Genomic DNA, 12572 nt, shown 5'->3' with positions numbered 1-12572 from the left:
AGCCAAGGGGCAGCTCAGACCAGCAAGGAGTTCCCCTTCAGCGTCCCATATCCAGCCTTTATGGCAGCATTAAAAACTAGCCATAATTAATTCTTCCTCAGCTTCCCCTTTAATCACTCCACTGATAATGTCACTTGTGTTGCTCTACTCATTTTGGCTGTTTTTTTGTCCTTTTTCCAAGGCAGGGGTTTGTTTGCAAAAGCCATTTTGAGTTGGGCCTGTGACACTGCAAAACATCTGGCACCTTCCCTGTCCCATTCCATGAATTATCCCCTTGTTGCTCCCCCTGGCCTCACAGAAGCTCCTGGCCAGGTGGCCTTGGCTTGTGGCTCTGCTGGGTTGTGGCAGGACAGGACAATTGCTGTCCTTGTTGTCCCAGCTCATGTCTGGCTGGAACAGCCCAGCCATTCCCAGCTCTTTGGACAGCAGCATTCCCTTTTCCCCTCCTCCCTGTGAGTTTCCCCATCTCTGTGAGCTGTTTCCCTGTGCTGCAGGGCTCGTGCCTGGCTGCCACCTTGCTCTTCTAATTGTCTTTTTATCCTTGGAGTCTGGATTTCCCCAGGACAGCCAGCTGTTGTTGACTATGCCAGGAGCTGCTGCTGTGGGAGATAGAACTGACAGTGCTGCTGATGGACTCGTTTGCTTGGATTTCCCATTCCTGACGATTCCTGTCTCCTCTCAGTGCCTTCTGCTCTCACTTGTGTTCCTCCTGCAGCTGGCAGGATGCTCTGGCTCCCCAGTCTCCTGATGGATTGGGTTGGGTTGGTTCATCTCAGCCACCCCAGGGAGCTGCAGCCAGCACTTCAGCTCCTCCTGCCACAGCCACAGGGATGCTGGAGGGCAGGAAGGGTTTGCAGAGGGATCTGGACAGGCTGGATCCGTGGGAAACCGTGCCAGGGAGAGGGAATTTGGACAAAGTGGCAGGTTAGGGGGGATACTGGAAAGGAATTGTTCCCTGTAAGTGTGCTGAGGCCCTGGCACAGGGTGCCCAGAGCAGCTGTGGCTGTTCCTGGATCCCTGGCAGTGCCCAAGGCCAGGCTGGATGGGGCTGGGAGCACCTGGGATAGTGGAAGGTGTCCCTACCCATGGCAGGGGTTGGGACTGGATGGGCTTTAAGGTCCCTTCCCACCCCAAACCAGTGAAGGATTCTCTTATCTCCACAGCCTTCAACTGCTCCCTTCTCCTGGCTGCTGCCTGGTGCTGCAAACATGAGGAGGATGGGAGGAATCTTTGGATTTTTCTATTTCACAAGCCAGGAACCACTTCCCTCCCCTCCCTCCCCCGCCTTGTTATTTTTCTAATCTGTTTTTAATTGCCTTGCTGCTGTTTTCCCCTCCACTTGCATGTGGGGATGGAGCAGCCCCAGGCCTGAGCTCCCCTCCTGGCTGTGGTGCTGCTCTGCCCTGATCCCAGGTACCAGAGCACATTCACTGCTCTTGTTTTGCAGATGTAATCCATGATAATCACTGCCAGCCAAGGAACCCAGAAAACAGTACTTACATAACAGCAGGAATTAAACATTCCAGCAGGGGCTCAGAGCAGCCAGCAGTATTTAGGGCATTCCTGCTGCTCCTGCCTCATCCTCCAGAGTGAGTGCAGAGCTGTGGCTGCTCCTCAGCTCTGCCTGGTGTCCATGGTCAGTGGAAGCTGTGCCTGCCCATGGCAGGGGCTGGAACAAGATGAGCTTTAAGGTCCTTTCCAGCCTAAACTATTCCATGATTCTATGACAGGACACAGGGAATGGCTCCCACTGCCAGAGGGCAGGGCTGGATGGGATATTGGGAATTAGGAATTGTTCCCTGGCAGGGTGGGCAGGCCCTGGCACAGGGTGCCCAGAGCAGCTGGGGCTGCCCCTGGATCCCTGGCAGTGCCCAAGGCCAGGCTGGACACTGGGGCTGGGAGCACCTGGGACAGTGGGAGGTGTCCCTGCCATGGCAGGGTGGCACTGGATGAGCTTTGAGTCCCCTTCCCACCCAGACTATTCTGGGATTCTGTAATTCTGAAGTGGGATGGGAAACGATGTCACAGCTCCTGCTGCTCCAGTGCTGCTCTTACCCCTGCCCAAGGGCAGAGGCACATCCCCCCTGCCTCCCCTGCCCTGTGCCACTGCCCAGGGAACCCTGGTGCTCCCTCCTCTGGGCAGTCACCCCGTCCTTTCACACTCTTGGCAGCCTCTTGGAATGTCCATGGGCTCCTGCAGTCCCTCAGCAGGGCTGGCACTCAGCTGTGTGAGGTGAGCCAGGCCCTGGGGCAGTTTCTCAGTGGAGTTTTTTGGGCTCCTGTGTTTTCAGCATTCCAGGTGAGGCTGCAGCAGGAGCCCCCTGGAAATAAGCACAGGAACGTGACAGAGCAGAGCAGTGCTGGGGGGAGGCTCTGGGAAGGGCTGGCACAGCAGGAGCAGAGCTGGGGTGGGCAGGAGGCTCCGTGCCCACGCCAGAGCTGGGAAAACGCTCCTGCTGGAGGAGGGGGTGGGATGTGCAGCACGAGGATTCTGGGGGAGGTTTACATTGGATACTGGAGAAAATTCCTTCAGGAAAGGCTGCTCAGGCTTTGGAATGGGCTGCCCAGATGCCCAGATCCCTGGGGGGATTTAACAGCAGTGGGGATGTGGCGTTTGGGTGCCTGGGTGGCCTTGACAGTGCTGGGGACAGCTGGACTCGAGGATCTCAGAGGACTTCTCCAACCTGGGTGATTCCACAATTCTCTGAGCACACCAGGGCCCTTCTTTCCTCACCAGGGTGACCTGGGACAGCTGTGGTGAAGGAAAGGCCCTGTTTTGGCTGAGCTGCTGCAGAAGGAGTTTGGTGCAGGAACACTGGGAGGAGAAATCCTTCTGGGTCCTTGCTCAGCCCTACCTGTGGGAGCGGGGAGGGCGGGCAAAACCCAGGGGCTAAAGTGTCCTGTTGTACACACAGGCCTCAGTTCACTCCTTGGCAAGTTGGAGAGCAGATTCTTCTCCAGCAAAAATGGGAGGGAGAGGGATAAATTCCTATGGTGAGGATTGTGCTACTCCTGGAGTTGACAAATAGCAGGGAAAAACTGGTTATAAATTGATAAAGGGATAAATACCAGGGCAGAGTGGTATCTGCTGTGCCATGTTTGTAGGTACCACAGATTCATCCTTATTTCCAAAAATGCTGTGGATTGTGCTACTGGATTGTGTTTCTCCCATGCCCATCTCCTGTGTTTCTTTAAATCTGTTTTTTTCCCCTCATTTCATTATTTATGGCCCTTTCCCCCTGTGCCATGGACAAACATTGTGAGTGTGTGGCCTGAGTGAGGGGATTTCCCTCATTCCATGTTTTCCAGCTGTTTATAAGTCAGTGTTTAATTTCTCTCATGCTCAATGCCTTTTTTGTTGCTTCCACACAACCTCCTCCCTTCCACACATCTTTTTGAGGAAAGAATTTCCCGAGGTCACTTGGCAAAGCTGCAAAGCCCAAACCAGTGACCCCTGGGCAGCTGTGCCCACATTGCACCTGAACTCAGGGCTGATGATTTCCCTTGGGGAATTGCAGGTGGTGCTTTGTGACTTCAGCCAAAGGAGTTGGAACAGCCTTTGCAGGGGCACAGAACCATGGAATGGTTTGGGTTGAAGGGAACTTAAAGCTCAGCTTGTCCCACCCCTGCCATGGGCAGGGACACCTTTATCCCAAGAGGGCAGAGGTCCCATTCCCAGTGCCTAGCAAGGAGGGAACATCTGCACTGAGTTCATCCCTCACGTGAAAAGTTCCCAAAATGACAAACCCAGTCAATGTTAGCAAGTGCAGCAGGGAAGGAACAACGAGGATCATCCTTCCCACTTGTGCACCCACGCAGGAAGGGGGATTTTTAAGATCCCAGGGAATACACAGTGCTTGCCTGGCAGGGAACCAGGAGACACTCACCCTTGGTGACAGGGTTGTGGTGTTTGAGCAAGAAAACACTTTTCTATACTACAAACTTGTTATTTTTCACAACAGGCGAAAAAATGTGGTTTCCCTAAGTACCAGTGACACACCAGGTTTAGCTTGGGAAGACTTTCAAAAATATTTGTGCTAAAAATAATATCAAAACTTTCAAGCACTTCTAGTGCTGTCTAAAATGGGAGCATGCATTGGATTTATCTTTATTCCCAAACTAAGATTCACAAGTTTCTGGAAAAATGGCACATGAAAAGGGACTGGACACACAGATAAAGCAAAACTTTATCCCCTGGGAGAACCAAAGGATGGGAGCACCTGAAGGTAGCCTGCAGGAAGGATGGAGAGGGACTGGGGACAAGGGCTGGAGGGACAGGACACAGGGAATGGTTTCCCAGTGTCAGAGGGCAGGCTGGATGGGATATTGGGAATTAGGAATTGTTCCCTGGCAGGGTGGGCAGGCCCTGGCACAGGGTGCCCAGAGCAGCTGGGGCTGCCCCTGGATCCCTGGCAGTGCCCAAGGCCAGGCTGGACACTGGGGCTGGGAGCACCTGGGACAGTGGGAGCTGTCCCTGCCCATGGGAGGGACAGTTCCAGCACAGGGCATGTGGTGTCCTTATGGAGATGGAGCTGCAGGAAGGGGACAAAGCTGGGACCTTGCTCACCCTGGCTCTTGAGCCCTGAGCTCTCTCTCAGTGCTGGAGCAGACTCTGGTTACTGATTTCTAAGGCAAGTTTCACCTGTAAGTAGTTTTTAATGCCACATTTAGCAGCACAACAGGGATTTTCATACAATTGGGAGCAGCAAGGAGGAGATTCCCAGCTCAGGAATCAGTTCAGTATCTCACTGCTGCTGTCAGTCATTCAGAATTCCCACGGGCTGTTTTCTTTACCTGGCACAGAAAAAGGCTGCTGGAGATAAATCAGGTTTGAACTCTGGAAACAATAACAGTCCTTGCTAGTTAGAAATGAGTCACTGGGTGAAAACTGATCCTTCAGTAGGTCTGAAGGCATCTCTGGAGGGTTGGGCTGGGCAGAGGGGGAGGTGGCAGGGCTGCTGGGCACTGAGGAGTGAGGGACTGGCAGGAAACCTTGTGGTGTTTGTGTCTAATGAAGCCCAACAGCTCCTACTCCTGGCCACAGAGGGGAAAATGGGATTTGGATTGGTGGTGGGATACAGCAGCTCTGTGCAGCCCTGGCAGGGCACAGGGAGTCCCTCAGGGCTCTCCCTGCACATGAAGGAGTTTTGGTTGGGTGTTCATTTGTTACTCAGGTATCAGGGAATTGCTGGGACTCACAGCTTGAGGGAACACCTGCAGAGCCATGTGTGCCTTCCATACATCCCCTTGGCATTTCTGACATCCCTCTGGACCAGGAACTTGGGATATCTGAGCATACTGCAGTCACAGAATCACAGAATTGTGGAGGTTGGAAAAGCCCTCAGAGATCACCCAAATCCCTCTATTCCCCAGCCCTGCCAAGGCCACCACTGCCCCCTGTCCCCAAGTGCCACATCCACACAGCTGTTCAATCCCTGCAGGGACAGGGACTCCAGCCCTGCCCTGGGCAGCTGTGCCAGTGCTGGACAGCCATTTCCATGAAGGAATTATCCCAAAATCCACCCTGTCCCTGCCCTGGCCCAGCCTGAGGCCGTTCCCTCTGCTCCTGTCCCTGTTCCCTGGAGCACAGCCCGACCCCCCGGCTGTGCCCTCCTGGCAGGAGCTGTGCAGAGCCACAAGGGCCCCCTGAGCCTCCTTTGCTCCAGGCTGAGCCCCTTCCCAGCTCCCTCAGCCTCTCCTGGGGCTCCAGCCCCTTCCCAGCTCCATTCCCTGCCCTGCACACGCTCCAGCCCCTCCAGGTCTCTCCTGGCAGGAGGGTCCCAGAGCTGCCCCAGCACTGGAGGTGCCCCAGCAGTGCCAGCTCAGGGCACGGGCACTGCCCTGCTCCTGCTGCCACCCCAGGGCTGGCACAGCCCAGCTGTCCTTGGCCTCTGGGCCACCTGGGCACACCTGGGCTCGTGTCCAGCCGCTGCCACCAGCACCCCCAGGGCCTTTCCTGCTGGGCACCCTGCAGGAGCTGTTTGCTCCCTGCTCCCATCCAGGCCGTGCAGCAGGAGCAGGTTGCCCTCTCCTGGCTCGCTGCTTCCCTGCATTCCTGGCTGCCCGTGGAGCTCCGTGTGCTTCCAGCTTTCCCAGCTCTTGCATCAGCCCTGTCCCTGCAGAGAGCCCGGCTTTGGGGGCACCGAGGTTATTTACTGCCTGTGCTTGTGGCCTTCAATAGATGTCTTGGAAAAGAGGGATCTGCCAGCCAGACCTTGCTTGGGCCCTCCAGCAGGGCAGGAGAGCTGCTTTTCCATGGGGAGCAGCTGCTCCTCTTGTCCCGGGTTCCTGCCCCTTTCCCAGCCCCAGGCAGAGCCCCCAGACTGCTCCCAGCACGTGGGGACCCCAAACTCGCCCTGCCCCGACATTCCCGGCTGGAAGTGGCGCAGCTGGGCTGTGCTGGCACCTGGTGGAGCCTGTGCTCCTCCTGCAGCGCCTCGGCTCCTCCCTGTGCTGCAATCTGATGCCAGCAGAACCTCCACTGGGGCATTTCCCCAGATCCACTGGGAATTTCAGAATTCTTGTGGAGTTTTAGGAGTTTTTCAGCTAAAATTGTCACTCTAGGTAGTGAAGATCAACTTGAGGGTACAATGCCACTTTTATTCTGCTCGGCTTTTTACTTCATTTGAGGAAAATCTTATTGAGGAAAGTCTCTCTTGCCTCCTCCATTGGCTCCATTGGTGAGGGGTGGGATAGGATTAATGGAATAAATTTGATGCAGTTTCTGGAAGATGAATAATCTGGTGTTTCTGGGAGATCCACGGTCTGGGAGTGTGTTGTGGGATGCTGTGTGTGCCATGGGGGGATGGATGGTCTCCTCCTGGATCCCCTCATTTTCCCTGTGTTTATTTCCCTGTGCCTTCCCTGGCCCCTCATCAGCCCAGGGTGCTCCACACCCTCACTCCTCTTCCCACCTGAGTTTCAGCAGCAAGAAGTAACATCACAATTCCAGCATTTCCCTTGGAAAGAAAGGAGAAAGCTCATCCTGACTTTCCCAGGGGAAGTCAGGGAGCCTTTCCCAGGCACCTTCTGCTGTTCCTGGGACCCAGGTAACTCTGGATTTACAGCAGAAGGAGCTGAATGCAGGGATAAACCTGCAATCTGTTGATGAGCAGGGAACTTGAGGACTGATTTCCAAATGTTGAGATGAGTGACTGGGGCTGTGACTTAAATATTGGCAGGAAGAGGCTGGGGGCAGCTGGCAGAAAAGATGTAGAGCTTCTTCTCTTCATCTTTTCTGCAAAGCAGCAGCTTCTGCTGGGGGTCTTGGCCCTGCTGGGCTGAGGATATTTGGTGCCCTGGCTGGGCTCAGCAGCCTGTCCTGCAGGAACCTGTCCTGGGACAAGTGTGAGCAGGGATCCAGCTCCAGCCTCCCCCAGGAGATGCTGGAGGTGCAGCACAAACCCAGCATGGAGGGCAGAGCCACTTCTGCAAGGATGGATGCAGCAGCAGAGCTGCCTTTTGCCATGGAAAATGACTTCTTGTGGTGCTCTAATAACATCATGTTGGCAGGCTTGCTGCTCCTGGAGATGGATAACCAGGGAGTTTTGACCTCAGTTATTAGATTTGTAGCTTCAACTAAAAATTTAGCTCTAAGGAGTGTTTCCAATTTAAAATGAGTCTCCTCAGGGAGCAGCTCTCCCTCTGGCAGTAACTCATTCACGAGGAACTCAAATATTCAGTTATAGTTAAAGCTGGGCTGGGGAAGGGAAAACAAAGAGGGCTGAAAGCATGACAAGATGATAAACACCCAGTTTGGGATTCTCCCTGAAAATGTGCTGGTAGGAGCTTAAACTGCTGCCAGAGCCTCCCTGAGGGGTGTGCTGGGTGTTGGATTTAGGAGCCCAGTGGTGACAGTGGCACACTGGGTTATCCCTCAGCTCCTGACAGGAGGGAGGGAGGAAGGGCTGGACCCTTGGATGGTGTAAGGTGCTGACACTGGCTTGGGAGAGGATGGAGGGGTACAAAAGCTGTTAATCCTTTTTAAACAGGGTCCTGGGTGCTGCAGGTGGAGGTTTTCCAGCCATGGAGGGTGGTTTATGAGGAGGAAGTTCAGGCTGGACATCAGGAAAGATTCCTTTCATGGAAAACATTGTCCAGCACTGGGAGGGGCTGCCCAGGGAGGTTTGGAGTCCCCATCCCTGGAGTGTCCAAGGAGTGACTGGAGGTGGCACTCAGAGCTCTGGGCTGGGGACAGGGTAGGGATGGGGCACAGCTGGGACTCCATGGAGGTGGCACTCAGACCCCTGGGTGGGGGATGAGGCACAGCTGGGACTCCATGGGCTGGGAGGGCTTTTCCAGCCTCAGGGATCCTGGGTTGTGTGGCGGGGAGGAGGCTGGTGCTCGCAGTGCTGCCAGCTCTGGAGCTGTGAGCTGCAGCACAGGCTCTCAGTGCTCCCTGTTCCCAGAAATGGGGCAGGCTGTGCTCGCTCCTGGCAGGATTCCCTGCTGGAGGAGGACAGCCTGTTCAGTGCAGAGCCAGGTGGGGCAGGCAGAGCTGCCATCCCAGGGCACTCACTCACCTGGGTGCTGCGTGGGGAGCATTGAAAGGGGCTGGGTGTAATTCCTGCAGGGAGTGAGGGGCTCTGTGGGTTTCTGTCCCTGCTGTGGGACTGGCTCTGAAATCCCCAGCTAAGCCACTTCTTCTTCAAGGCAGGGGTCCCTCCCTTCCCTCCTCTGCCCTTGGGACCCTGACCCAGACGAGCATTTTCCTGCTCCCTGTCCCTCCTTGGCATCTGGTCAGTAAGCAGTGCAGAAGAAATGTGCTGGGGGGTGAATGTCTGACTTTAAACAAGGAAAGGAGTAAAAAACCCTCAAATTCCCTCCAGGTTCTGCCTCTGCTCTCCAGCCCCTGGAATGAACCAAGTTCCTCCAGCAGTCTGGGAGCAGAACTGCTGGAGTGTGATGGAAAACTCACATGTGAGCTCTTCCAGCTGCCTGTTTACACTAAAACAAGGATATTGGTTATTCCACTGATCTCCTTTTCGAGGGTGAATTGTGTAACTGAGGAATCCAAGATTTCCATAGCACACAAACCCACCATGAGATTCAGTGTCACCAAGATGGGGCAGATGGAGGAGTTCCTTGCACCCCAGCAGCATTTTTGAGAGGAATAAAATAAATGGAGTCAGGAGCAAAGTGTTAAAAAAACCCAGTTGTTGGGCAAAGCTGTGGAAGAGCCTCTGGGGAGCTGTTCCTCTGGAGACAGCCTTTGTGGTTGGCCTTGGAGCACTCTGGATTCTGGGCATCCCTGGGCTGAGATTTGCAGCCTGGGGATGAGGCTTGAACTGCTCAGGACCTGCAGTGGTGTTTCCTGGTGACATCCAGTGGCTGGAGCTCTTCTCAGTCAGGAAGGAAAATCCCCCCAGTATAACTGGTAGGTTTTTTTCTTTACTTTTTACTATGTAAATAATTTTTTCTTTGATTCACACAGGGCAAAAGAGAAGATCCAGTGTTACCTCCTTGCCCAGAGAAGGTTTAAAGTTGAATTGTTTCCTTCTGGAAGTCCTAAAAGTTTTCTGACAGCGTAGGCACAGTGAGATTGGCTTTTCCTGGGAGGGAGGAGAGGACCAGGAAGGGTTGGAGAAGAGGCCTTGGCACAGGGTGCCCGGGAGTTTGTGGATTCCCCTGGATCCCTGGCAGTGCCCAAGGCCAGGCTGGACAGGGCTTGGGGCAGCCTGGGACAGTGGCAGGGGGTGGGACTGGATGAGTTTTAAGGTCCCTTCCCACCCAAACCACGATTCTGTGATATTTCAGACATGTTCACTTCACTCCTGTGTGTGTGAATTTATGTGGGGTGGGTTTGGGCATCATACTTTAAACAAGCAGCAGGAATTTGGGGAGTTGAGGGACACCTACTCCTCTAGAAAACCCTGAAAAGAATCAAATGTTACTAAAAGCCTCAAAAGCAGCAGAGGATGAAGATGTGTTGTTTTCCAATACAATGAAGGTTTTTGCAGAGGGAAGTGGCCACTTCTCCTTTGTGTCTGCAGGGGGCAGAGACAATCCCTGCAGTCGGAGCAGGGAGAGAATTGGAGGGTTGGGAATAACTCTGCTTAAAAACCACAACAATCCCAAAGCAGGAACACCTGGAATCAGCACAGCTGTTCTATTTTGGAATATTCGGGCATTTATGGGAAGAGTGTTTCAAGGCAATACTGGAAAGAGTATTTCAAGGCAATATTAGATTATATACAGTAAATGACTATATTTAATATCTCATCATTAGTGTATCATAAGGTATCTCAGTGCAGACACAAGTCCCCAGGTTTTTTTAAGATGGTTTTATCACGATAATATTTGAAGCAAGGACTTGAAATTGGGCAAGGAATGCCTGTGTCACTCTTGACATGCAGCTCTGCCCAGAAGAGACCCCCAAAAGGGGCTGGTTTTGGGTTTTTCCACTGGAAACATGTAAAAGGTGAAATTTCCCAAGTTTCTGGTTTTTTTCTGAGCCTGTTCTCCAAGTGCTGGGGCAGCGCAGCTGCTGTGGGTGAGGTGAGGAGAGGGAGGAGGAGGAGGAGGAGGAAGAGAAGGAGGAGGAGGCACTCCCAGCCCTGAGCACGGGGAATGAGCTGCGGAGAGGGGAAGGGAAGGGAAGAAATGAGGATATGGAGCCTGCGGAGAGCAGCCCGGGGGAAGGCTGGGCCGGGCTCGGGGCCCTCTGGGGCTGCTCCTGCTCCTCCTGTCCCTGTGTCTGTCGCTGTTCCTGTCCCTGCGGCCCCTCCCGAGCACTGGATGAGGAAGAGGTGCTGTGGCAAACGCAGTATGTAATGCCCTAAACCCGGCCTGGGGCTGAGCGCTCTGGGGGCAGGGCTGGGGCCGGGCTCCTTTGGGGTGTGCGCTGGGTTTGGAGGTGTTTGGGAGAGCCCCTGGGGTCGGTCAGGCACGTGAATTGATTATAAATGGATAAAGTGAGGGGTGTTCCCATATGTGGGGGTCCCCAGAGGGTCCCTGTGTGGGGCAGCCTTGCATCTCACCCTGCCCTGTGTCAGGCTGGAGCAGCCCCATGGGGCTGGAGTAAAATGGGATTTACGGTCCCTTCCCACCCAGGGAACCTCTGGACCAGGGAGAAGTTGTTGTAACTGCTCCAAATGAAGCATTTCCAATCGATTTTAAGGGAGGAGCTGGAGTTTGAGGTGGTTTGGTGCCACTAATCCTGGCAGGGCTTTGTAACAATCACCTGATGTTTGTATCAGTGGGTTTGGGAGGTGGATGTGGCAGAGCTGTAAAGATACCAGAAAATTAGGGATCATAGAGGCTTTCAAGATTAACTGGATAATGATAAAAGAGATATCAGGCTGAAGAGTGCAGCTGGGAATGTTGTTGGGAACACTCGGGAACGGGAAAACAGAATTCTTGAAGTTCTCCAGTTTGTTTTGGAATTTCATCAAACTTGGAAAAGAAGGCAGACTAAACCCAAACTGCAGCCATCCCCTGACCTACCCACCTTGTCTTCTTCCAGGCAAAGTATTTGGAAGGTAGAAGTTGCATTTTTAAATGGCTTTTTAAATTTGATGCAGTTACTGGAAGATGAATGATCTGGTGTTGCTGGGAGATCCACGGTCTGGGAGTGTGTTGTGGGATGCTGTGTGTGCCATGGGGGGATGGATGGTCTCCTCCTGGATCCCCTCATTCATGGTGTTTATCCCAGCCTTTCCCTGGCCCCTCATCAGCCTTGGGTGCTCCACACCCTCACTCCTCTTCCCACCTGAGTTTCAGTTGCTCAGCAAGAAGTAACATCACAATTCCAGCATTTCCTTTGGAAAGAAAGGAGAAAGCTCATCCTGACTTTCCCAGGGGAAGTCAAGGAGCCTTTCCCAGGCACCTTCTGCTGTTCCTGGGACCCAGGTAACTCTGGATTTACAGCAGAAGGAGCTGAATGCAGGGATAAACCTGCAATCTGTTGATGAGCAGGGAACTTGAGGACTGATTTCCAAATGTTGAGATGAGTGACTGGGGCTGTGACTTAAATATTGGCAGGAGGAGGCTGGGGGCAGCTGGCAGAAAAGATGCAGAGCTGTGTCAGTTTGGGAATGTGATCCTTGTGGAGAGGATCTTGGGGTTTTTTGTCCATGATCCTGCCTTGATTTCCTGCAGCAGGAGTGGAGCTGTGTCTCCTCCATCCCTGCTGATCAGGGTTGGGAATTAGGATATAATACAGAATATAAATGTGTGTGTGTGTCTGTGTCTGTATGGCCCTGTATAGGTTAACTCTGGTCTCAGTGTCAAAACCCAGATCCTGCCTCCAGCTGGTCCTTGGATCTGGTATCAGAGCTGGAAATTCTTGTTTTGAGCTAAATCCTATCAAGACCTTCCTCTCCTCTCCAATTAAAATCCAATCTCTTGTGGTGGTCATTTTCCCCTTAAGAACTGCTGCTTCTTACCCAAACCATCAATAAATATGCCAATAATTTAATGACATCTTTGTGCATGTGTGCACTGCCAGCATTCATTTCCCTGGCTTGACTGCACATAGTAAAGATTGTGTGATCTGGCTGAATTTCTCCTTTTTCCACCTGGAATTCTTGCACAGTCCCTGCCTCTCTATTTAAATGTGTCCTCAGAAAGTG

General features: G+C 53.3%; 1 protein-coding gene across 5 annotated transcripts in view; it reads left to right on the top strand.

Annotated features, from left to right (window-relative positions):
- The window catches only part of OSBP2 (oxysterol binding protein 2), a 98690-nt gene that overhangs the window by 33282 nt on the left and 52836 nt on the right, over positions 1–12572 (top strand). The window contains exon 1 of one of the 5 annotated variants that reach the window (XM_030959033.1): positions 10676–10765. The exons of the other annotated variants lie outside the window; for them this stretch is intronic. Coding sequence (XP_030814893.1) covers positions 10738–10765 — 28 coding nt within the window. The 5' untranslated portion in view covers positions 10676–10737. Of the gene's footprint in view, positions 1–10675; positions 10766–12572 lie in introns of those variants that run through there. 5 annotated transcript variants of the gene reach the window in all.

Source organism: Camarhynchus parvulus, chromosome 15 (assembly GCF_901933205.1).
Source record: "Camarhynchus parvulus chromosome 15, STF_HiC, whole genome shotgun sequence".
NCBI lineage: Eukaryota > Metazoa > Chordata > Aves > Passeriformes > Thraupidae > Camarhynchus > Camarhynchus parvulus.
The sequence above is the reverse complement of the archived record's forward strand: the minus strand, read 5'-3'. Positions and strand labels throughout refer to the sequence as shown.